This window comes from Lynx rufus, unplaced genomic scaffold, assembly GCF_022079265.1.
Source record: "Lynx rufus isolate CCGP_SWC_20201006 ecotype Redwood Valley unplaced genomic scaffold, mLynRuf1.p SCAF_28, whole genome shotgun sequence".
NCBI lineage: Eukaryota > Metazoa > Chordata > Mammalia > Carnivora > Felidae > Lynx > Lynx rufus.
In genome coordinates, this window is record NW_025814843.1 from 8,325,497 (window position 1) to 8,350,752 (window position 25,256).

At 49.3% G+C, this 25,256-nt stretch overlaps 1 protein-coding gene across 1 annotated transcript in view; it reads left to right on the forward strand.

The window, feature by feature from the left end:
• LOC124519698 (myosin-13) overlaps positions 1–25,256 on the forward strand; it is an 89,815-nt gene that overhangs the window by 18,633 nt on the left and 45,926 nt on the right. Inside the window, exons 15-30 of the mRNA XM_047090126.1 lie at positions 2,602–2,675; positions 2,771–2,858; positions 7,324–7,441; positions 8,514–8,637; positions 9,936–10,072; positions 10,789–11,044; positions 13,553–13,795; positions 15,804–15,980; positions 16,561–16,706; positions 16,795–16,885; positions 18,373–18,762; positions 21,511–21,637; positions 21,717–21,835; positions 23,264–23,460; positions 23,845–24,028; positions 24,410–24,575. Of these exons, the coding sequence (XP_046946082.1) occupies positions 2,602–2,675; positions 2,771–2,858; positions 7,324–7,441; positions 8,514–8,637; positions 9,936–10,072; positions 10,789–11,044; positions 13,553–13,795; positions 15,804–15,980; positions 16,561–16,706; positions 16,795–16,885; positions 18,373–18,762; positions 21,511–21,637; positions 21,717–21,835; positions 23,264–23,460; positions 23,845–24,028; positions 24,410–24,575 (2,637 nt within the window). The remainder of the gene's footprint in view (positions 1–2,601; positions 2,676–2,770; positions 2,859–7,323; positions 7,442–8,513; positions 8,638–9,935; positions 10,073–10,788; positions 11,045–13,552; positions 13,796–15,803; positions 15,981–16,560; positions 16,707–16,794; positions 16,886–18,372; positions 18,763–21,510; positions 21,638–21,716; positions 21,836–23,263; positions 23,461–23,844; positions 24,029–24,409; positions 24,576–25,256) is intronic.

The following is a 25,256-nucleotide window of genomic DNA, read 5'->3' on the forward strand; positions in this document are numbered from 1 at the left end:
CATCTACTTTCTGTCTCTATGGATCAGCCTACTCTGGTCATTTCACGTAAATGGAATCATACCCTACATGGTCTTTGGTGACTGGCTTCTTCCATGTAGAATGGTTTCAGGATTTGTCTGTGTTATGGCATGTATCAGTACATCGCTTCTATTTATTTTTTTAAGTTTATTTATTTTGAGAGAGAGAGAGAGAGAGAGAGTGAGCAAGGAAGGGGCAGAGAGAGAGGGAGAGAGAATCCCAAGCAGGCTCTGCACTGTCAGCACAGCCTGTTGCAGGGCTTGAACCCACAAACTGTGAGATCATAACCTGAGCCAAAGTCAAGAGTTGGATACTTAAGGGACTGAGCCACCCAGGCACCCCCAGCTCACTTCTTTTTAAGATGAGTAATGTTCCAGTGGATGGAGAGTACACGTTTCCTCTATCCACTCATCAGTTGATGGACATAGGTTGTCTCCACGTTTAGCTACTGTGAACCCTTCTGTTATGAACATTTGTATACAAGTTTCTGTGTGGGTATATGTTGTCAGTTCTCTTGGGTACATACCTAGAAGTGGAATTGCTGAGTCATATGATAACTCTAGATTTAACTTCTCGAGGAACCTCCAGACTGTTTTCCAATATGGCTGCACAAGCCAGTATCACTCCTTAAGTTACCCATCTTCTATTTTTAAAATAATTGCCAAAATAGGTTTTTAAAATTATGAACTATCTTAAATGCATAAATTGTTAAAAATTACTGTTCATAACGTGAAGATATAGGCAATACGTTCGTTCATTCTATAATTAGATCACTTTTAAATATTAACATCCTGTGTACTCTGGGATAGTAGAATGTAAAAACTGAGCACAAGTTTAAACTCAAATGATGAATATCATTTTCTTCAAATCTAGTGAGGGCATCTCTATGACTCTGTTGCCCAGCCGCACTCAGTGATATCACCAAGGCTCTACGGAGAAGGCCCTGTGTAGGTCTGGGTCTTAGGAAGTGGCTTTCTGGCCCACCCTGTCCTGCTACCCACATTTCATGCTAGCCCTTGAAGGCAAGGAAGATGGGTGGAGAATGAGGCATGACATTTATTTCCCCTAGACTAAATCTTGATCGCATGTGGGAGGCAAAATCTGAAATGGAGCCATTCACAAAAAGTAGACCCAATATCACCAACTCCTAGAGAAGCCAAAAAGCTAGGTTGTTCCTTTGAGACAAGAAGAGAAACTGACTTGAAGAAAATTTTTAAGATGCATCAGTTGTACTGGTTTCAGTTACTTCCTCATCGCAAGATAAACAGGGACGCAAGAAGGAGGTAGACTCGTGAAAGAAACTATAGTCCATCCAGAGGAATATCTCAATCTTTCCAACTGTTGAGTTGACTTGTCTGGTTCCTACAGGAGAAGACTCAGCTTTGATACTGAGAGTCTAAGCTATACTCCTGGTCAAGTGCCACCCACATCCCACCCCACCCCATCTTTTAGTGATAAAGATGAGTTTTCCCTAATACGACTAGTTTGAGACACATTTTAAAAACAAACAAGAAATAAAAACCCTGCAGCTCTGTTACGTCAAAAGAAAACCCAAAGTTCCATTCCAGGGTTTGAAGGGTGTGGCCACCACTAAGAAAAAGGAACCCTTGTGCACTGGTGGTGGGAATGTAAATTGGTGCAGCCACTATGGAAAACAGGACGGAGGGTCCTCAAAAAGTTAAAAATAAAATTACCATGTGATCCAGAAATCCCACTTCTGGGTCTGTATCTGAAGGAAACAATCACTGTCCTAAAGACATATCTGCACCCCGTGTTCATCGCGACATTATTTACAAGAGCCAAGACGTGGAAATCACCTAAGTGGCCATTAGTGGATGAATGGATAAAGAAAATCTGGTGTACTATTCAGCCATAAAAAAAGACAAAACCTTGGATTTGTGATTACACGGGTAGATCTTTTTTTCAATGTTTATTTATTTATTTTGAGAGACGGACAGAGAGAGAGAGAGAGAGGGAGAGAGAGAGAGCGAGAGAAAGCGTACAGGCAAGGGAGGGGCAGAAAGAGGGGGAGAGAAAGAATCCCAAGCAGGCTCCTAGCTGTCAGCACAGAGCCCGACGTGGGGCTCGAACTCACGAACCGCAAGTTCACGACCTGAGCTGAAGTCGGATGCTCAACTAACTGAGCCACCCAGGCATCCCTGTATTACATATTTAAAAGTTGCTAAGAGGGGCACCTGGGTGGCTCAGTTAGTTGAGCGTCTGACTTTGGCTCAGGTCGTGAACTCTCGGTTCGTGAGTTCAAGCCCCACATCAGGCTCTGTGCTGACAGCTCAGAGCCTGGAGCCTGCTTTGGATTTTGTGTCTCCCTCTCTCTCTTCCCCTCCCCTGCTTGTTCTCTCTGTCTCTGTCTCTGTCTCTGTCTCTGTCTCTCTCTCTCTCTCAAAAATAAAGATTAAAAAAATTAAAATATATATATATATACATGTATCAAGTCATTATGTCCTACATCTGAAAGTCACACGATGTTATGTCAATTGTACGTCAATATAACTGGGGGCATGAGGAGAGACCACCACTGCGTCCTCAGGGACGGATCTGACACACCTTCTGTGTCCATCCAGGAGATTCCGGGGGAAGCAAGAAGGGCGGGAAGAAGAAGGGGTCCTCCTTCCAGACTGTGTCCGCAGTGTTCAGGGTTTGTATTCCGGCAAGTTCCACATTCTGTTGTTTTTCTGCCCGGCGAAATGGCATTTACCAAGTTAAACGTGCTTGTTCTGATTTGTGTCCCAGGAAAATTTAAACAAACTGATGACAAATTTAAGGAGCACCCACCCTCACTTTGTGCGATGCCTGATTCCCAATGAGACCAAGACTCCTGGTGAGTAAGAATCCATCAGAACAGGACTCTGCATGCATGCATGCATGCATGTGTGTGTGTGTTTCCCCAAAGAAAGCGTTATATAGCCTTAATTACTCCTCAACATCGTCTACGAACCAAGATTGCCAGATTTCGCAAATAAAAATACCAGCTGCCCTGTCAAGTTCAAATTTCACATAAACAATGAAAAACTTCTTTGTGTAAGGATGACCCACGCAATATTTGGGATATACGTGTACTAAAAACTGGTTCGCTGTATCTGAAATTCAAATTCAACTTGGCGTCCTATATTGTATCTGGCAATCCCTCCTCCGAGGTCAGATCCAAAGTAGTGTATGTACATACGTATGAAGGCACATTGGATCCGTGACTTTCGTTAAGGTTCTCCCAGGGCCCTGTGGTTCCCTTTCTCCCAAAGACAGTCACCGCGTCTGGGGTATTTTACAATTAAAGCAGCAGCAATAACACCTGTTTTCTGAGTCTATGTGGTATGCAGCTACTCTTTCTATTGCTAACAACCGTCTGCATTTTACAGATGGGAAAACTGAGAACTGTAGATCTAGAAAACTGTGCAGTACAATAGACCTTTAACCATCACTCAATCCCAGATCCACAAATATTCTTTTTTTTTTTTACTAAATTTTTTTTTAACATTTATTTATTTTTGAGACAGAGAGCATGAACAGGGAGGGTCAGAGAAAGAGGGAGACACAGAATCCAAAACAGGCTCCAGGCTCTGAGCTGTCAGCACAGAGCCCGACGTGGGGCTCGAACCCACGGACCGCGAGATCATGACCTGAGCCGAAGTCGGACGCCTGACTGACTGAGCCACCCAGGCGCCGCGATCCACAAATATTCTTAAGAGTATAGGTGTGGCTTAGGGTCATTTGTCACAGAGAGAACACACGGTCACACAGAGCTGTGGCTCCGAGGCAGCCGAGTTATCTGTCCCAAACATGAGAGAGTGTCCTGCCTTGGCAACGTGACAAGTGACCGGAGGTATCCGAAGGCTGGAGGAGAAAACCTCAGTTTCACCTGTCACCGCCCATGGGAACCTCAGCTGAGGACTTCTGCTTTCTGGGCTATAAAACGAGGATTAAAGTGGCATTTTATGCATGCCTTCACTTAGTTAGCTATTCATTTATTTAATGAGTGCTTGTAAACTTTGTAAATAGTAATTCGTTTAACCTGCCTTAGGGGCGCCTGGGTGGCTCAGTTGGTTAAGTGTCCAACTCTTGGTTTTGGCTCAGGTGATGATCTCACGGTTTGTGGGATTGAGCCCCACATCATCAGGCTGTGCACTGAAAGTAGGATTCTCTCTCTCTCCCTCTCTCTCTCTCTACCCCTCCCTTACTCACGTGCTCTCTCTCAAAATAAATAAATACAGTTTAAAAAAAAATAACCTGGGGCACCTGGGTGGCTCAGTCAGTTAAGGATCTGACTTCGGCTCAGGTCATGATCTCACGATTCGTGGGTTCCAGCCCTGCGTCGGGCTCTGTGCTGATTGCTCGGAGCTTGGATCCTGCTTCAGATTCTGGGTCTCCCTCGCTCCCTGCCCCTCCCCCACTCACACTCTGTCTCTCTCTCAAAAATAAATAAACATAAAAAATTTTATTAAGAAAGATAATAAACTGCCTTAGAGGATTGCAGTGAGGATTCGATGTCAAGCATTTTAACTGAGGCCAAGTGCATCGCGAACACTCAGATGTCAGCTCTCAATTATAATAGCAACAGTTGTTATTCGTATTATGAGAAGAATTATGATGATAACATTACGTATGATAATAATCATGAGAGCAATAACAACATTGTGGGGAAATAATTTTACTATTCTATTAATAATTATTATATTGATTATTATATTAATGGTTACATTACAATTATATTATTGTATTTATTATTATTGTTACTACTGAAAGCCAGACATTTTATTTTTTCACTTTTATATTTTCAGTGCTTGCTTATTTATTTTGAGAGAGCATGGGTAGGGAGGGGCAGAGAGAGAGGGAGAGAGAGAATCCCAAGCAGGCTCCGCACTGTCAGCGTGGAACCCGACGTGGGGCTCCGTCCCACAAACCGTGAGACCACGACCTGAGCCAAAACCAAAAGTCAGACGCTTAGCCGCCTGAGCCACCCAGGCGCCCCAAGCCAGACATTTTAATTCTCCGAAGAAGCAAGTCTACTATGTGTGGTAGAATTCATCTTCCGTGAAAGTCTAAGTCAAAGGCAAAAATCAGCTGCCGCGCTGTTTGGGACCCGTGTTGTCTGGGCATGCTGCACCCCTCCCAGTGTGCCCAGCTCACAGCCCGTTTCTCCCCCAGTGTTGGAACGGAGCTGTCCCCCTGGTTAAGCGTCGAACAAAATTATTGGCTTATGTGTGGATGTTGTATCATAAAGGAAATTGAGTTCCGTTATTGGTGTTTTATGGGCGTGTTTGCACAAATCAAACACGTATGGCATGACTTACCCATAGGGCGCATGCCTGCAAATATCAAGTGACAGGGGGTTACACCCTGCTGGCTGCAGCCTGTGCCTCTAGGGGCCCCCAGGGTGTCTGGCGGTCCACTGGTTTACTTTTTCTCTTGGAAGGTAAATTGTGGGGAAATGTCCGTGTCTTCCTCTCCATTTGCCTTCTCCTTCACTCTGGCACCTCTCTGTTTTCTTTCCCATTTCTGAGAATAGACTAAGACAATACCATAGACATACATACTGATAGGTTAATAGACTATTAGACTAATAGAATAAGACATGTAATGGAATACATATTATATGTATGTACATATGTATAATATATGTATTGTATGTATGCATATATGTAATATATATACTACATAATGAATAGACCCTAGACATACAGGAGCCTGGGTGACGCTTTGGAAGGCGCCTAGTGGGGCCTCTTCATTTTCTCTGTGAGGGGGGTGCTCACAGGGAGAGGGGCAGTTAGTCATCCTTGGAACTGACCAGCTCTGGGAAGGGCAGCCCCTCGGGGTCTGCAAGGCCCCAAGATGCCAAAGCCTCGTAAGACACAGGGTGTAAGAAACACGATTCACACGATTGCCCACAGAGCTGAGATGGCAGGGAAGGAGTGACGGAGGTGATGGATGAGGGGTAAAGAGCAAATTCTTTAGCAACGGTAACCCGAGAAAGATAAAGCAATAGCTCGGGGGACTTTTTAGAAGTCTTGCACGTGGGTCAGAGGGCAAAGAGGATTCGTTTTATGGGCTTTCCAGAGACCGTCTCCGCCTGGGTTGGGAGGGACACGGGAGACCCCTGTGAGACGTCAACCCTCTTCTGAGCCTGCAGCAAAAGCAGGGGCCCCTGAGAGTCAGCTCTGCGACTACCCAGCAGGACCCTCACGTCTCCAGGAAGGGGGGGCACAGAAAGTCCAAGTTCACACAGCTAGCAAACGGCACAGCCAGCATCTGAGCCCCTCAGAACCCTCATCCGGCAAATACTGGGAGCTGGACGAGGTGAGCCCTAAGCTTCGTTCACCCGAGAAGTCCTCTGAGTGTGTGATACAGTTCTCCTTGGTCTTAACCACTCCTTCCTCGAGAGAATCACTGTCCAGTAGAACCTTTGGGAATGACGGAAATGTTTACGTCTTGCTGTCCAGTATGGCGCCCACTGGGTACGAGACGTGAGGCGAGCACAACCGAGAAAATGAACTTGCCGTTTTATTGAATTTAAACAACCACACGCGGCCAGAAACTATTGTACCAGCCAGCACAGCTCTAGCAGAACCTTGAAAACTGCATAAATGAATAGTCCTCTCTCCACCCAGCAACCAGGAAAACGTGTGGGCCTTCTAGAAGTTTCCAGAAGTTTCATTAAAGACAGCTTTCGCCCTCCCCCAAACCTGCAACTTAGGGAACCCACAAGGAAAAGCCATTACACAGCCATGATACTGCTCCTAATCCCTCACGCAGCCCCAGTATAGAATTTTCCCAGTCCCCGTTTGGTGCCTGACCCAAGAGCACCCCCACTGGGGGGCTTGTTCCTATGGCTCCTCTCCTCCCACCCAGCTTTGGTGGTCCCCCTTCTTTCCCAGAGCTCACACTGCCCTCTCTTTCTCTGTCCCTCTAAAGGCACAGCCTTCAGAGCCTACATCCCTGTCCTTGAGTAGAGAAGGGCATCTCGAGTTCTCCAATGGGAAGTCCAAGGGGAACCCACACCCATTCTGCTCTCCCTTGGAGCCTAGCTACAGACTCAAGGCTAAAGATCAGTATTTGGTCTTTTATCCCATAGTAATGGAGCGCTCGAGTGTCCCTAGGAGGTTGGGACTATTTCTTCTGTGACGCTGTAGGTAGGCTCCAGCCATTCCCAACCCCTCCATCTTAGAGCTGGCACTGACTCTTTCCACTCAAGTCTGGGTGTGCTGGCACGTCTCACGGCAGCCAGACCGTCAAAGACAATGGGAAAGCTGCTGACATCCCCGCCCCCCCACCCTGGGGCTTTCTCTCCCCAGGCGTCATGGACCACTACTTGGTCATGCATCAACTGCGCTGTAATGGGGTCCTCGAGGGCATCCGGATTTGCAGGAAAGGATTCCCCAGCCGGATCCTCTATGCTGACTTTAAACAGCGGTAGGTCACGTGACTTTGCCTCTGTCTCCTTTTGAGGGCACTGTGTGCGTTTCCCGAAGGGGCCCCTCCGGCTGGGTGTTGGGTGAGCTCACAGCCTCCCAGGGTCTCCGTGAGCTGGAGGATGATCTAAGCTCAAAGCAAGTGCAGGGCCAGCCCCAAGTGGTCACAAGGTCCAAGCCCCAACCCTCCAGACCAGGGCTTCTCAACTTCTGCCCTGTTGGCATCCGGGGCTAGATAATCCTCCACTGTTGGGGCTGCTCTGTGTGTTGTAGGATTTTAGCGGCATCCCTGGTCTCTACCTACAATGTTGGTAGCAAAGCACACCCCACCCAAACTGGGACCATCAAAAACGTCTCCAGACATTCCCACGTGTCCCCTGGGCACGGGTGGGGGCGTAGAGGGGGAATAAATCATCCCCATTTGAGCCCCACTGCTCCCGACCAGCACTCTCCTCCCAGCTGCCATCTGGGCCCACAAGTCAAGTCCAGGCCTTGTCGGGAACAGAGGAAGGGAGGGGACGCTCCAGAGGTAGGAAGCCCAGAGGTCTGCAAGTCCTAGTTGATGTCAAGGTTCTTTTATGTCAAATGAGAACCATTTCCTTTGAAAGCAAACAGCCCGGGGTCTTTCTCGGGGATTGAATCCATTCAGGAAATGTTGTCCCTCAACTGAAACTGCCCTCCGGCCTATCATCGCCATGCTGATGAGAGGGCCCAAGCAGGGAGTAGGCCTGACCCAGCTTCCAGTGCCGGACTTGACTGCCGGTGAGGGGTCTTTGCGTGTGCTTCCTGTGTGCTTGGCCAACTGCTGGCAGACTCCTGTCGCCTAAACCGCGGCGGCTCTCCGGAGTCCGTCTTTCCTCGGGGGAGGGCATGGCCTTCCTGACCCGGGTCGTCACAGAATGACTGGCCCGGGCCCTGGCAGGACTCTCAGGCGCCCGGGCCTGGACAGAGAGCAAAGTGCATGAAGGGAACACCTTCCCAGCTCTGTGTGGCCAGAGGCCCTTCTCCCCCGAGACTACCCCCCCCACACCCAGCTGCCGGGAAGTATCTCATCAGCCTGTCTCCCCCCTCAGCTACCGGATTCTCAATGCCAACGCCATCCCCGAAGGGCAGTTTATTGACAGCAAAAACGCTTCTGAGAAGCTGCTGAGCTCCATCGACGTGGACCGTGAGCAGTATAGGTTTGGCCACACCAAGGTGAGAGCGTGTGAAGCGGGGACACTCCCAACCCATGTAACCCACAGCCCCAGGCTGCTCGTCGGCCGGTTGGGGGAAAGGGCTCTTCACCCGTCCGGTCAGCCTGGAAACCCCTTTGCACAGGAGCCCAAGCAGAGGCAGCCTGGGTCTAGGTGTCGAGAGTTCTGTCTCTGTGTTGGTTTCTAAGTGGCTAGTGGCTTAATTTGGAAGCCAGGGCCTCCTCAGCAATGGAGCTAGAACTCCATTGTTCTAGAAAGTTCTAGTGTCCTGAGAGAGCACAGAAAAGCACTTTTTTTTTTTTTAAATGTTTATATATTTTTGAGACACAGGGAGAGAGACTGAGTGCGAGCAGGGGAGGGGCAGAGAGAGAGAGAGGGAGACACGGAATCCGAAGCAGGCTCCAGGCTCCGAGCTGTCAGCACAGAGCCCGACCCGGGACTCGAACACATGAACCGTGAGATCAGGACCTGAGCCAAGGTCGGACACTTAACCACCTGAGCCACCCAGGTGTCCCAAGAAAAGGCACTCTTAAATGGGACAAGAGTCAAGGAGAGAGGAAAACACAGCAAGGATTCCAGGAACAGTGACAGTTTGGAGGGAATGATTACAACAGATAAAAATGGCTGCCATCTAGTGATCACATGTGGAGCCAGCCCTATGACACCCCCCCCCCCCCCCGCCGTGCACCTTGCACTGAGTCCTCCCAGTATCCCGAAGGTGATAAGGATGGTTCTGACCTCGTGGGGTTACAGGTCGGGCCAAGGATATAAAGGCTCCCAGAGGGCAAAACATTTGCTCGAGGTCCCAGGGACACTGAGGCACAAAGGCCAGCTTCAAATACTGGCCTGACTCCAGAACTCTCCCTCCTGGAAAGGGCCAAGCCGGGCCTGCTGGCCTCCAAGGGTTCCCTGCTTCCTTGGAACATTGGTGTGGGCCGTGGGTGCATGGGCTCGGGGTGGGACTAGTCTCAGATGGGCAGACAGACAGGAGAATGGGGAGGCAGAACTGTCTGTGGATTTCTCCTAATCGGGGCACAGTTGAGTTCTGAGGTTACTTCTGGACTCATCCGCGCCTCCGATATGTAAGGTCTGTCCCAGTCGGTCCTTGTGCGTTGGTGGGGCCTGGAATGTACTTTGGAACAGGGCACGGGAGGGTCCACTGTGGAGCCCAGATGGCTGCCAGCCCCAAGCCAGGGTGCTGAAGGCCGGGGGCTGGTTTGGACACAAACAGGCTCCTGGGAGGGCCCAGGTTCCACACGTGCTGAGAACAAAGCCAGGCTCATGTCTCCCCTGGTTCAGGTGTTTTTCAAAGCCGGACTTCTTGGACTCCTGGAGGAGATGAGGGACGAGAAGCTGGCGACCCTAATGACACACACGCAGGCCATCTGCCGGGGGTACCTGATGCGGGTGGAGTTCAAGAAGATGATGGAGAGGAGGTGATGTGGACCCTCGTCCCAGCTCACACCGCCCTCCCTACCTAGCAGCTGACTGCTGCTTCCTGGTTTTAGTCTTGGGGCACTAACGTCCTCGTTCATTCACTTAACCGACACCTGCTGAGTGGCCATTCTGTGCTGGGGACCCCGCGTGGTGCTGGGGATGCAGAAAGGAGTCCTTCCCTCCAGGAGCTCAGAGACGGGCCGGAAGCAGACACTCGCATGGTCGACTGTAACGCCCGTGACAAGTGCAATGTCAGAGTCACGTTCAGGGCAATGGGGGGGGTGGTGAGGAAAGCCCTCCACGTGGCTGGGAGTTGGGGCTGGCTGAAGGGGTCAGCAAGAGGAAAGAGCTTTCCAAAGCAAGCTTTGCATGGCCTGAGAAAGGAGGGCTTGGAGGCCACCATGGTGGGAGCGAGGAGGGAGTGGCGCTCAACGCGGGCTCCCCTGCAACGAGTTAACGAGGCAAGGCTGGGTCATCGGGCTGGGGAGCCATGGAAGGCACATGGCCCGTGTCCTCCCTCAGCTCCCAACCTCAACGAGTGCTGTTTCCTCTGAACCCTCAGAGAGCACTGCAGGGTTCACAGGAGCTGCACGGCTCAGCCGTCCCTGCTTCCCACGTAGCGGGGAAGGGTGAAGGGTCTGGGCCCACGGGGCAGGTGGGGGTGGACACAAGCCCTTGCTGTGGTTCAGTAACCCCAGTCCTACTGGGCGAACAGGGAGTCCATCTTCTGCATCCAGTACAACATCCGCGCCTTCATGAACGTCAAGCACTGGCCCTGGATGAACCTGTTCTTCAAGATCAAGCCCCTCCTCAAGAGCGCGGAGGCCGAGAAGGAGATGGCCACCATGAAGGAGGACTTCGAGAGGGCCAAGGAAGAGCTGGCCAGATCCGAGGCTCGCCGGAAGGAGCTGGAGGAGAAGATGGTGACCCTGCTGCAGGAAAAAAATGACCTCCAGCTACAGGTCCAGTCTGTAAGTACCTTCCTGAGGAGGCTAGAAAAGGAGGAACAAAAGGGAGGCCCCAGCAGGTGCATCGATTCAAGGGGCAGTGGTGCCACCTAGTGGCACTACAGAGTATTGCAGCCAGTTGGAGGCAGGGATGAGGGGCTTGGTTTAGCCCAAGCACAGGTGCTTGCTGGGGGCAAGTCTGCAAAGTGAATTTCTGCTCGCCCTCATTTGTCTCTGTCTTCCAGAAGGGAATGTGTCTGTCATCATAATTAAAAACTGTCCGGAATGCACCGGAAACTCATGTAACTAAAATAAAAGTAAATCACTAAAATAATTCAAAGGAGAAAGAGTAATTGTATATATATGGTTTTGATAATAGGATTCTACCAAAAAAAAAAGCTTTGAAGGTATGCATTTTTTAAGTTTATTTATTTTGAGAGAGAGAGAGTGTGTGTGTGTGTGTGTGTGTGCACACGCAAGGGGGAGAAGGGCAGAGAGAAAGGGAGAGAGAATCCCAAGCAGGCTCCGCACTGTCAGCACAGAGCCCAACGTGGGGTTAAATCTCACGAACGGTGAAATCATGACCTGAGCCAAAGTTGGACGCTCAACCAACTGAACCACCCAGCCGCCCTGATAAGCATTTTTATTATTTAAAAAAAATTTTTGTTCTAATGTTTATTTTTGAGAAAGCGAGAGGCAGAGCCTGAGCGGGGGAGGGGCAGAGGGAGAGAGGGAGACACAGAATCCGAAGCGGGCTCCAGGCTCCAAGCTGTCGGCCCAGAGCAGGACGCAGGGCTCAAACTCACGAACAGTGAGATCATGACCTGAATCGAAGTCAACGCTTAATGGACTGAGCCACCCAGGTGCCTCGAAGCATTTTTAAAATCAAGGAAATTCGGGGCGCCTGGGTGGCGCAGTCGGTTAAGCGGCCGACTTCAGCCAGGTCACGATCTCGCGGTCTGTGAGTTCGAGCCCCGCGTCAGGCTCTGGGCTGATGGCTCGGAGCCTGGAGCCTGTTTCCGATTCTGTGTCTCCCTCTCTCTCTGCCCCTCCCCCGTTCATGCTCTGTCTCTCTCTGTCCCAAAAATAAATAAACGTTGAAAAAAAAAAATTAAATAAAATAAAAAAATAAAATAAAATCAAGGAAATTGGGAAACGAAACCATACCTAGTATGTGACATCCTGGTACAATAATTGTATCAATACACAAGTTAAGATGCTTATCATTTGCCCTTTTGAATGAACTCCTAAATGCCTGGCACTTGCAAAGCACTTTCTCCTCCGTTGTTCACTTTCCAGTCAGTACAGGTGGTTATTAAGAGCATTTTCCCAAGCCGAGTGGGCAAGAGGACTAGTTTTGGAACCAGAGAGCTAGATTTATATCCCTGGCCCTCCACTTGATGGCTGTGCTGCCTCAGGCAAGTTTCTTAGCCTCTTTGTACCTCGGTTTCCTCATCTGTAAAATGGCCACAGTAATAGCACCCATGTCCTAGGGTTATGGGATCAGATGAGTCCCTGCATGCAAAATGCCTAGCACATAGTACATGTTCAGTTAACACACACACTTATTCTTATCCATAACCTTGGGATGTGTGTCCAGTTTTTACAACTCTTATATAAAAAGAAGTAGCCCAATTAAGTTTAAGAATATAATTAGCTAATCTTGGTCTGTCCAAGAGACTCATTACAGAGCCTTCTGGGATACATTTGTATGTTATCACTTCATTCCTGTCTGTTTTGAATTTTCTGCCCTGTGGCTCCAGGAGGCAGGGCTAACTAGGCATCGACAGGACTTTTCCATTGAAAGTGAAAAGGTAGTAATGTTTCAAAAATGCCACTTAGCTGGTGGTAGCATCGAGTAGATGAGTCGTTTTTCACCCCCTAGTAGATGGAAGCATGAAATGGCCAGTGCCCAAATCTGACAAATTTGCAGAAGCTTTATGAACTTCATGCACTCCTTTGTTTGCAATTATTTTAGGTGTATTTCTAGTAAGTGGATGTCCCTGGTGGTTTTTTTAAAAAGGTGTATACAAGGGCGCCTGAGTGGCTCAGTCGGTTTAAGCATCTGACTTCGGCTCAGGTCATGATCTCACGGCCCGTGAGTTTGAGCCCTGCGTCGGGCTCCCTGCCGACAGCTCAGAGCCTGGAGTCTGCTTTACATTCTGTGTCTCCCTCTCTCTCTGCCCCTCCCCTGCTCACGCTCTGTCTCTCTCTCTCTCTCTCAAAGATAAATAAAGATTTTTAAAAAGGTGTATACGAATGGTATATAAGTGGTGTGTGTGCATCTGTGCCAATGAGTGTGTGTGCACGTGTGCGTGTGTGCACATGAATGTGTGCGTGTGTGTTTGCATAGACATGGGAGTGTGTGTGTGTGTGTGTGTGTGTGCACGCGAGTGTGTGTGCAGGTGCATGTTTGTGTGTGTGACCTACTCCTTGGCTTAGGTCTAGATAGTGGGCTTTTGGAGGGCAGAGCCCTTCCCTTTTAAGGTTTGCCGAGAGTCTGACCAAAACACAATGACCTGGCTCTTTCAGGAAACAGAAAATCTGATGGACGCCGAGGAGCGGTGTGAGGGACTCATCAAAAGCAAGATTCAACTGGAAGCCAAAGTCAAGGAGCTGAGCGAGAGGCTGGAAGAGGAAGAAGAGATGAATTCGGAGCTGGTGGCCAAGAAGAGAAACCTGGAAGATAAATGCTCATCCCTCAAGAGAGACATCGACGATCTGGAGCTGACCCTGACAAAAGTGGAAAAGGAGAAACATGCCACTGAGAACAAGGTGGGCAACCCCAGGAGTCCCCCAGAGTGTCTGGAGCTCCCTCTCTGTGAGGAGGAGACATTGTCTGAGGTCAGGGGTAGGAACGGACGGACAGTTAGTGAGGTCCCACCCAGTCCTCTCCTCTGCCTCATTCTGGAGCCTGGAGACTCTGCTCAACCCTCCTCCTGCCTGGCTGGCTGCACCCCAAACTTCCAGCCCCAACCCATCCTGCACAAAGGAAGTGATCCTGGAGAAGAAGGATGGCGTGTTATTCATCATCACTTACATCTGTCCCAGGAAGAGCAAACCCAAGTGCCTCCAGGGGCCAGGCAGACGATGAGGCAGGCAGGTGGGGACAGGGGCAGAAAGCTGGATCACACCAAGCGCTCGCAGGGACGTGGGGGCACAGGGACTCTTGTGTGTTACTGGCAGAGTATAGACTGATGCAGCTTTCAGGAAAGCATCTGGAAATACTTGGTCACATTAAGAATCCACATATCCTTTGACCCAATGATTCTGCTCTTGAGTGTCTAGACCAGGGAATTCTCCCACCAGCCCAAAAGGGGACACATTCAGTAGCATCGCTTGTGGTGGGGGAGAGCCAGAGGCAGTATCAGGGTCCACACTGGGGAGCGGACATTTGAGGAGTAGAAGATGCCCATCAGGGAGTTCTACAAAGCCAGCAGGAACACCAGGCTTGTACACACAGGGCACCAAGATGGATACGAAAGACCTAACGCTGAAAATAGGAAAATGAAAGGTACAATACGATACCATTCACGTGAACTAAAAATCACATGCACACACAAGAATACACATTTTACAGAAACAAGTGAAAAATGCAACACCTGATTCACATCGTAATGGTTGCCAATGAGATAGAGCAAGGGATAGGGTTGACCTGATGTGAGACGACCCAGAGTCAGTGTTGGTTAGACAACCAGGAGTAGGGGAAAGGGACAGTCGGGAGGGGTGGAGATTGTGGCAAACAGAAGGGCATTTGCCCTGTCCAAGATGGCAGCCATGACTTGGCTCTAGCCAACTGCCTCCCGGTGGGAATGGGAATCCACTGTCGCCAAAGCCTCTGATTTTCCATGAGAAGCCAGGAGTCCAGATCTTATGTGAAATTGCTTTTCCTTTTTCCACCCTGGTAACTTAACTCAAAAGTTGTAAACTGTTACATGGACTAAAGAAAACATGTCTTCGGCCAGATTCAGCCCACAAGTCAGGTGCTTAACAACCTCTGATCTGGAAGGGTGTCGTACGTGGAACAAAGTTTAATTTAAATGCCTTGCAACTTCAGGGACGCCTGGGTGGCTCAGTCGGGTTAAGCATCTGACATCGGCTCAGGTCATGATCTCACGGTTCATGGGTTCGAGCCCCGCATCGGGCTCTGTGCTGATGTCTCAGAGCCCGGAGCCCGCTTCGGATTCTGTGTCTCCTTCTCTCTCTGCCCCTCCCCCATTCATGCTCGGTCTCTGTCTCAAAAATAAATAAACATTAAAAAAATAAGATAATAAATAAATAAATAAATAAATAAATAAATGCCTTGCAACTTCACATTTGGTTCCCCGCCTTCTGCTTCTTGACAGCACAAGACTCCCATTCTGGATGCTCTTGCATAGCACTGCATCTCTTTCCTTATGCTTCCTACCTTATTCTAACCCCCAAATTCTCATTGACATATTATGATAAATACAGATTGATCGGTTGTCCTTCAGAGGCACCCTATCTGCATCTATCAATATGCTGCCCTGTGAGATCCCTAACCCTCTCTGAAGGAATGTTCCTAACGGGAGGATTTGAGGCTCTCTGTGCAGGCCAGTCAGGAAGATTAAGAATTCATAGACTGCCAGTTTCAGGATGATACACCCAACCACACACTAAGCACCTGCCAGGGAGGTAAAGGGGCAGTGGCAAAAAAAAAAAGAATGAGAAAGACAAAGTAAAGAAAATGAACAATCTAGGTTCTGCTGGAAGCCCCTGACTTCATTGTTTGCACGATTCGATTGTGTTGATACTCTTCCAGGTAAAGAATCTTTCTGAGGAAATGACAGCACTAGAGGAAAACATTTCCAAATTGACCAAAGAGAAGAAGTCTCTGCAGGAGGCCCATCAGCAAACATTGGATGATCTCCAGGTTGAGGAGGATAAAGTCAACGGTCTAATCAAAATAAATGTCAAGCTGGAACAGCAAACGGATGATGTAAGGAGATTTTACCACTGCGTTCTAAGAGCTATTGCTTGCAGAAGCACGGGCAAGGGGGGGGGGGGTGGGGTCCAGCTTCTGATTCTGAATCAGAATCCCTGAGTCTGGACCTCAGCCCCCTCCACAGGAGCCTGGAATGTTGAGTGAGACCCTTAAACTCTTCAGCCTCCATTTCCACCTGTTGAAATGGATCCACCTCGGAGGGTTTCCGTGGAGAAAGCTCAGGAGGTGGAGAGTGTTCAGTAACCATGACAATGACCATTGTTCCCCATCGTGTTAACATTTTTTGTTCTCGGTGCAAGAACCGTGTCTGAGGTTTTTCAGGTTTCACTCACGGTTGTGGCTTGAACTTGTCTGGATGGCATCAGTTTTTCTGTTCCTCACACACCCTCGTGCACCCACACACGGGCACACTCACAGATTTGCACTCATCGCCCCCCCACCACCATGCATGTGAGCGAGGGAGGAGTGACGGTGTTCAATCTAGGTCCTCAGAAGCCGTGGGCGGCCACACTGGCTCAAGGGGCGAGCTCATGTTCTCCCCGGGGTCTCAACCTTTGCACCCACGTCTCCCCAGCTTGAGGGCTCCTTGGAGCAGGAGAAGAAGCTCCGGGCGGACCTGGAGAGAATGAAGAGGAAGCTGGAAGGAGACCTGAAAATGTCCCAGGAATCCATCATGGATCTAGAAAATGATAAGCAGCAAGTAGAGGAGAAATTGAAAAAGTAGGTATTTCATGTTTGACCTCTGTGTTTGCGCCTGAAAGCCAGTCGACCCCCTTTAAAAGGCTTGTATTTCGTGTTATATTTGCAGGAAGGAGTTTGACATCAGTCAGTTACAAACCAAAATTGAGGACGAACAAGCACACGGTTCGCAATTACAAAAGAAGATCAAAGAACTACAGGTGGAAACATCAAAACCTTCCCCACCCTGAAAACCCTTTGCAAGGGTCCCTCCTGCCCTTCTCCCTTTGTTTCTTTGTTTCTTTAGCTGCTGGTTTTCCTCCTGTCCTCAGAGCCAGAATGTCCTGTCCTTCCCTTTATGTCTCTGAAATTAACACCTTAATTTTCTCAGTAGCACATAGGCAATCTCCTTGAGAATATTACAGTGTTGCCTAAATGGGATTGGTAAGGGTGTTTTGATCACCACCAGTGAGCTGGGTGCTCTCCACATCCTCTCAGAAGTCACTCCTGGGGCACCTGGGTGGCTCAGGCAGTTGAGCGTCTGACTCTCGATTTCAGCTCAGGTCATGATGTCACGGCTTCGTGAGTTTGAGCCCCGCATTGGGCTCTGCACTGACAACATGGAGTCTGTTTGGGATTCTCTCTTTCCCCCTCTCCCTTTCCCTCCCCCACATGTTGTCTCTGCCTCTCCCAAAATAAATAAATGAGCTAAAAAAAAAAAAAAAAAGAAGTTCACTCCCACTCTCAGTGGGATGTGTATCCTCCGGGGTCTTTTGCTGTTGATTTATGTACATTGATCTAGGCATTGTGAGTTCAAACCCCACGTTGGGCATAGAGATTACATAAAAATAAAATCTTTTTTTAAGAAAAGACCCAAAGAAACTAATAGGATATATTAATGCATACATATGTATATGCACATATACATTAAACTATAAAGGAACAAGAACATTAAACTATATACATTTACATATATATATATTTATGCATGTAAATATATTCATTAAATATATGGATATTTTATATCTCTTAGTTTAAATATGATACCACAGAGGCTTTGGTTCTGCAACTTGCTCCTTTTTTTTTTTTTTTAATTTTTTAAATCTTTGTTTATTTTTGAGAAAGAGAGAGAGAGTGAGAGCAGGGAAGGGACAGAGAGAGAGGCACACACACACAGAATCCGAAGCAGGCTCCAGGCTCTGAGCCGTCAGCACAGAGCCCTATGCGGGACTCGAACCCACGAACCGTGAGATCATGACCTGAGCTGAAGTCGGATGCTTAACCAACTGAGCCACCCAGGCGCCCCACAACTTGCCCCTGCAGACCTGTCTGTGATAGACATGGGTCCAGTCTAACCCTTCACGAACTCCTGGAACACGGCCCCATCATGGGGATTTGACAAGTCCCATATTTTTTTTTTAATTTCTTTTAATGTTTTATTTATTTTTGAGACAGAGCATGAGCAGGGGAGGGACAGAGAGAGAGGGAGACACAGAATCCGAAGCGGGCTCCAGGCTCTGAGCTGGTAGCACATAGCCCGACAAGTCCCATATTGATGGACATTTAGACTGTTTCCAAGTTTGTTCCTCACTAATTTAATGTTCTAGCATATCCTTTTCTTTGTGATGCCTACCCTCAGTCCCCCACCACCCTTCCAAAGAGGGCTACTCCCCCCTCCCCAATATGCCTGATGCAGTGACTCTCTCAGGCCCGCACAGAAGAGCTGGAGGAGGAAATCGAGGCAGAGCGGGCCTCCCGGGCCAAAGCAGAGAAGCAGCGCTCCGACCTCTCCCGCGAACTGGAGGAGATCAGCGAGCGGCTGGAAGAAGCCGGCGGGGCCACTTCCGCCCAGATCGAGATGAACAAGAAGCGGGAGGCCGAGTTCCAGAAGATGCGCAGGGACCTGGAGGAGGCCACCCTGCAGCACGAAGCCACGGCGGCCACCCTGAGGAAGAAGCACGCGGACAGCGTGGCCGAGCTGGGGGAGCAGATAGACAACCTACAGAGGGTCAAGCAGAAGCTGGAGAAGGAGAAGAGCGAGTTGAAGATGGAGATCGACGACCTGGCCAGTAACATGGAGACCGTCTCCAAGGCCAAGGTACCTGACTCCCTGCTCGTAGCAAGTGTGAGGCAGTCACATCCACCTGCCCAGGGGGCAGATGTAATTTGATGCCCACGAATTCACTTCCCCTTCTAAACCGATTCTCCCCCAATTCTTCCTGCTCCTAACACCCGAAATCCATTCCAGTCATTCAAGCTTGACCCAATGATCTCCTTGCGATGCAAGGTCTCATCATCCTTCCCAGAGTCTCAGAAAGCTTTCAGAACCTTCCAACCCATCTGGCATTTTCTACAGCTAAATCGATTGATGGGTTGTACCAAAGGGCCTTGCTGGGCATGGTTTTCTACATGCCACTTCCTCCCTAGCCACCGTGTTAATCATGGGTGGCATTACCAATGTGAAGTTATGCGTGAGAACAGGGGCGGATCCGAGTTTTGTGCCGCTCGAAGTAAAACTCAGGAGGGGAGGGGCTCTTTAAGAAAACGTACTCAAAATTAGGGGCACCCGGGCGGCTCAGTCACTTGAGCGTCCGACTTCAGCTCAGGTCATGATCTCGCAGTTTGTGAGTTCGAGCCCCGCGTCGGGCTCTGTGCTGACAGCTCAGAACCTGGAGCCTGCTTCGCATTCTGTGTCTCCCTCTCTCGCTGCCCCTCCCCCTCTCACACTCTGTCTCTTGCTCAAAAATAAATTTAAAAAAATTAAAAACAAAAAAGAAAATGTACCCAACATTATAAATACAAAGTTAAGCGCAAAAGTAAATACTCATTTAGAGTGAGAAAAACAAATCAGGTCCCCGTCTTCTGAGACCTCCTCGGGCCATTTGCCAGAAATGCCTCCCTAGAAATATATTCTTCTGCTTGCATGCAGCTTCCTTCCCCACCTGGAACCTTTTATAGCCACCTGCATGATCTAGGGCCCCTGGAAGTGAGGGTTGTGAAGCTCAAACCTCACCAGATTCATGGTAAAGCCGCTCCTGTGTGACTTCAAGGCAAACCTTCCTCACGGAGTGACTATGAGCTTCTAGATTCGTGGTGCCTCTTGCTGTCCTTGTTTAGGATCTGGATTCACAGCCGGGGCTTCGTCTTGATTGCTCCCTCATTGCCTGACTGCCACTCCTTTTTCTCTCTTGCTTGCCTCCCTGGTTTTCTGCCCTTCTTGGCTTTGTCCTCCCTCTCAGGAGTTATGTATTCTCTGTCTCCATCTCTGTCCCTCTCCCCCGTAACACACAGACCAGGTCTCAGGGTTGCCTGGGTTAGGAGTGAGGATGGCAGCACCCACACGCGGCACCGCCTTGTCACCTCCCTTTCTCTGTCATGCTTCCCGCTCTCGGTTCTCAATTTTAAAATCCAGTGGAGGGGCGCCTGGGTGGCTCAGTCGGTTAAGCGTCCGACTTCAGCTCAGGTCACGATCTCATGGTCCGTGAGTTCGAGCCCCGCGTCGGGCTCTGGGCTGATGATGGCCCAGAGCCTGGAGCCTGCTTCCGATTCTGTGTCTCCCTCTCTCTCTGCCCCTCCCCCGCTCATGCTCTCTCTCTGTCTCAAAAATAAATAAACGTTAAAAAAAAAAAATTTAAAATCCAGTGGAGGAAGTCTTTTATATTGCTTTATTTTTTTTAAGTTGTTGTATCCTTTGATTTTGTTTCTCCTTGTGAGTCTGCTGTCGCTTTTTCAACGACCCCAGATAAAATTATTTTATGTTCATATGTCATTTTCTCAAAGATATCCTAAGCACTTTGAGAACTTCCTTAGAATCTAATATCTCTGCCTCTTCTTTTTTTAAAATGTTTGTTTGTTTTTGAGAGAGAAAGAGAGAGCACAAGCAGGGGAGGAGCAGAGAGACAGAGGGAGACACAGAATCCAAAGCAGGCTCCTGGCTCTGAGCTATCAGCACAGAGCCAGAATCAGGGCTTGAACTCATGAACCATGAGATCATGACCTGAGTGGAAGTTGGACACTCAACTGACTGAGCCACCCAGGTGCCCCTACCCCTGACTCTTCTGCTGCCATCTTATACTTCACAGTCTAAGGAAAAATATGCACTCAGTACATTTATCTTGTGTTACATGAGGCGGGAGGAAGAAGTCGATAATATATGCAAGGTTTTGAAACAAATTTCACAAAAATACAGGCCAACTAGAGGCTACAGGAGTGACTCCCTTCCTGCTATCTCTACCATACAGAACCTTTTGTATAATCTAGTGAAATGTTCGACACTGTCACCTGAATATACTGCTTGCAAACAAATCAGAAGGTAATATTATTCCAATGGCAATCGAATTACTTACATTGCAAGAAGATTCTGGGGTTCCTTTGAGTAGCATCTCCTCAAAGGTGTCTTTTACAAACCAATCAATACTTAGCTACCAAAACCCTGTTGCTCCAACTTATTGGGGCGAAGCAGTATTCACAGACAGAAAAAAATAAAGCAAATCTGAAGGGATTGTAATTTTTTAAACTGACGTTCAGGGCGCCTCGGTAGCTCAGTCGGTTAGGCATCTGACTGTTGATTTCGGCTCAGGTCATGATCTCGGGGTTCATGAGTTCGAGCCCCATGTCGGGCTCTGTGCTGACAGCCCAGAGCCTGGAACCCGCTTTGGATTCTGTGTCTCCCTCTCTCTCTGCCCCTCCCCTGCTCACGCTCTGTCTCGCTTTCTCTCCCACAAATAAACATGAGCAAATTTGTTTTATTTTACCTGACAAGAAGCCTAAGCCACCATACTTCCCAGTTCAGTCCTGGACACCGGAAACCCATTTTTCCCATTCGTGTTGACTTCTTTCTTAAAAGAGTAACATGGAGAGAATGTGTCGGACCGTGGAAGACCAGTTTAATGAGATCAAGGCCAAGGATGACCAACAGACACAGCTGATCCATGATCTGAACATGCAGAAGGCAAGACTGCAGACCCAAAATGGTAAGGATGGGCAGGGCCCTGGGGTGCAGCCAGGCCACGGGAGAGGACGGTGTGCAACACTCATGCATCTGTTCGGTAGGGGAGCTGAGCCATCAAGTGGAAGAGAAGGAGTCTCTGATTTCACAGCTAACCAAAGGCAAGCAGGCCCTCACGCAGCAGCTGGAGGAGCTTAAGAGGCAACTGGAAGAAGAAACCAAGGTAAGAATGCCTCTTTCTGGCACAGTCACAACCTGAGAAGCCACAAAAAATGGTTGGAGGCAGTGTGACCGCAGGAGGTAGAAAGCTTCTCCGCTGCTGCATAGGAACCTACAGGAACCTGTCCTCTGAGATTACAGGACTTTGACCTTGGATCTCCTTCCTCAGAGCCAGGATGCCCCATCCTCTGGGTTCCTCTGCTCCCCACGAGGTGGTCTGATAAACATGCCTCTCCAGCCAGGGCATCCCCGGCCCCATTCACTGCACCAGCTTGACTTTCTCTGCCTCTCTCTGTGTATCCTTTCCCCCTGCTCAGTCATTTATCCTGACCACCCGAAACGCCCTCCTCTTTCTTCCACATCACTCATGTATCACCTGCTACAACACCCGCTCTTAAGCTCTCCTCCTCCAAGAACACCGCATGGCATTAGGGACACATTTGGGACACGTAATGTGCACATCATCATCATGTTCTTGACTTCGATATCGAGATATTTATGTCCATCATGCCCATTCCCTCCCCCGCACTGATCTATAAATGCCTAGGCAAGAATAATTTTTCCCTCGTGGTAAACAGTAGGTACAGTGCGTAGAACAGTGCACACAGCAGGTGCCTCATAAATGCTGCCGATGTGTGTTCAGGCATTAGAATGGGAGTCCAGGAGTCCACAAAGCTGCATTCTGTGATTTTTGAGGTTGCCATGCACCGGCCAAGATTTACAAGGCAATCTTTCAGAATGCTCCCGAGCTCCGCATACCCTTAAAAAAAGAACGAGCACTTTTTGTCTGCCATCTTCCTGTCATGTGCTAAGGGTCTTCAGTGGGCTGGGGTGGGGGTTGTGGCAAGAAGCAGAGTACGAACGAGCAGCGAGAAGATCCACTACAGGAACGAGGCTGTCCTCAGGCCGGGATACAGTAGCAGCTGAGCTCAGGGAAAGCTTTCCCTAACATTGCATCAACAAGGAGAACATTATTCCTTTCTCGTTCTGTTTCAATTCTTCTGATTACATAAGCAAAAGACCTCAAGTTGGACACCATCTCTCTAGCAGGTGCTTATTTTCGTTATACAGAGAGGAGGCCTCAGCCACAGAGCCATGGCCGAAAGTACCTAGCTAGAAGGTGATGGATAACTCGGCTTTATCTCCGTGGCGTTTATTCTAACGGTTCCCTCCTGTTTATGGCAAATGCTAACGCTTTGCGATTTAATGCAGTGTAAAGGTTTACTTTTGAAATGCACGTATTTAAATATAAGAAGGGAGTCAGCTTTAAAAAAATTTTAAATGAGACGGGATGTATGGAGGGGTGGCAAAGCTTTGTGAAGGCAGCTCGGGAATGGTTCACGTTGGGAAATGCTGGTTTAAAGTGGAAATACCTTAGCTTGGAAGATGGCCAGATAGACGTCTTTGCAGCCTCACCATCATACTGTCGCAGGCCAAGAACGCGCTGGCCCACGCCCTGCAGTCCTCCCGCCACGACTGTGACCTGCTGCGGGAACAGTACGAGGAGGAGCAGGAGGGCAAGGCCGAGCTGCAGAGGGCGCTGTCCAAGGCCAACAGCGAGGTGGCCCAGTGGAGGACCAAATACGAGACGGACGCCATCCAGCGCACAGAGGAGCTGGAGGAGGCCAAGTACGGGGTCCCGGGCTACGGCGGGAGAGGTGACCCCAAGACACAAGTGAAGAGACAGAGAATTCTTCCTACTTTGAGAGACTCTCTCTTCCTTCCTCTCCAGACCCTTGAGTTTTCTTAAGCTTTCAGACGGGCCATCCCTGTCCCTCCCCTGGGACTGTCCACTCCACCTTGTTGCTTTGGTGGCTTCTCGCTGGCCTGCTCTGCCACCCAGCACTTAGCAATTCTTCAGGTGATACCTAGACCCTGTCCACTCATGACCTTCCAGGTCTTGGTCTTACCAAGTTCCAGTCCTGAACAGACTGTTCCTCCTCATCCGGTCTAACAGGTAGTTCTGAAATAGTCCACCTTTGCCAAGTGGGGGGGAAACTCTGGTTCTTTTAGGAAAAAGCTGGCTCAGAGGCTCCAGGAAGCAGAGGAAAACACAGAGGCAGTGAGTGCCAAGTGCGCCTCCTTGGAGAAAACCAAGCAGAGGCTTCAGGGGGAAGTGGATGATTTGATGCTGGACTTGGAACGCACCAACACAGCCCGTGCCATCCTGGACAGGAAGCAGAGAGACCTGGATAAGGTCTGCCCCCCGAGAGCCCCGGCTTCTCACGCTGGGATGTGTGAGATGCCCACACATCAGGGAGACCCTCTGAGCAGCAAATCACGGTGTGGGCGGTTGGGATTTACAACGCCTCTCTGCTTTTGTGACTGTCTCTCCAAAGTGAATTTTTAGAGCAAGCCGATTCAGGTTCCCTTGGAGAACCCAAACACCTATAGGAACCCAGCAGACGGCCTGTGGGAATAGCAGAGTCTGGGGCCCGTGATCTAGACCTGTTTCTTGGGGCCCCAGGACGGGAGGGTGAAACCCTGGCATTGCTGACACAAGCTTCCTTGTTTTCATGGGCTCTCCCGGGTCCCCTGGCCCTTTCTGCTGCTCACGTGTCCCTTGGTCATCTCCCAGGTCCTTGCAGAGTGGAAGCAAAAGCTGGACGAGAGTCAGGCTGAGTTGGAAGCCGCTCAGAAAGGATCCAGGTCACTTAGTACTGAAATCTTCAAGATGCAGAATGCCTACGAGGAGGTGGTGGACCAGCTGGAGACACTGAGGCGGGAGAATAAAAATCTGCAAGGTGACGGGGCGCTTGGGAGGCTCAGTCCGTTAAGTGTTTGACTCTTGGTTTCGGCTCAGGTCGTGATCTCACAGTTCGTGGGTTCGAGCCCCGTGTCGGGCTCTGTGCTGACAGCGTGGAGCCTGCTTGGGATTTTCTCTCTCTCTCTCTCTCTCTCTCTCTCTCTCTCCCTACCCATCTCATGCTGTCTCTGTCTCTCTCTAAATAAATAATTAGGGGCGCCTGGGTGGCGCAGTCGGTTAAGCGTCCAACTTCAGCCAGGTCACGATCTCGCGGTCCATGAGTTCGAGCCCCGCGTCAGGCTCTGGGCTGATGGCTCAGAGCCTGGAGCCTGTTTCCGATTCTGTGTCTCCCTCTCTCTCTGCCCCTCCCCCGTTCATGCTCTGTCTCTCTCTGTCCCAAAAATAAATAAAAACGTTGAAAAAAAAATTTTTTTTAAATAAATAATTAATAAGCTTTAAAAAAATCTGCAAGGGGAGCTCTCTCTGCACCCCAGGTTTGCACCCGTACCCCTTCTTGCCTCCTCCCTCTTTCTTCTTCCCACTGTCCCTCAAAACCCTCCCATCTGTTCAGCTGACCTTGGAGCTCAGCCCTGCTCATGTACAGCCATCACACCAAGGTCTCATTCTGCAGCACAAAGGGCAAAATGAATTGCTAAGCTCACCTCTTCTTGGAGAACAA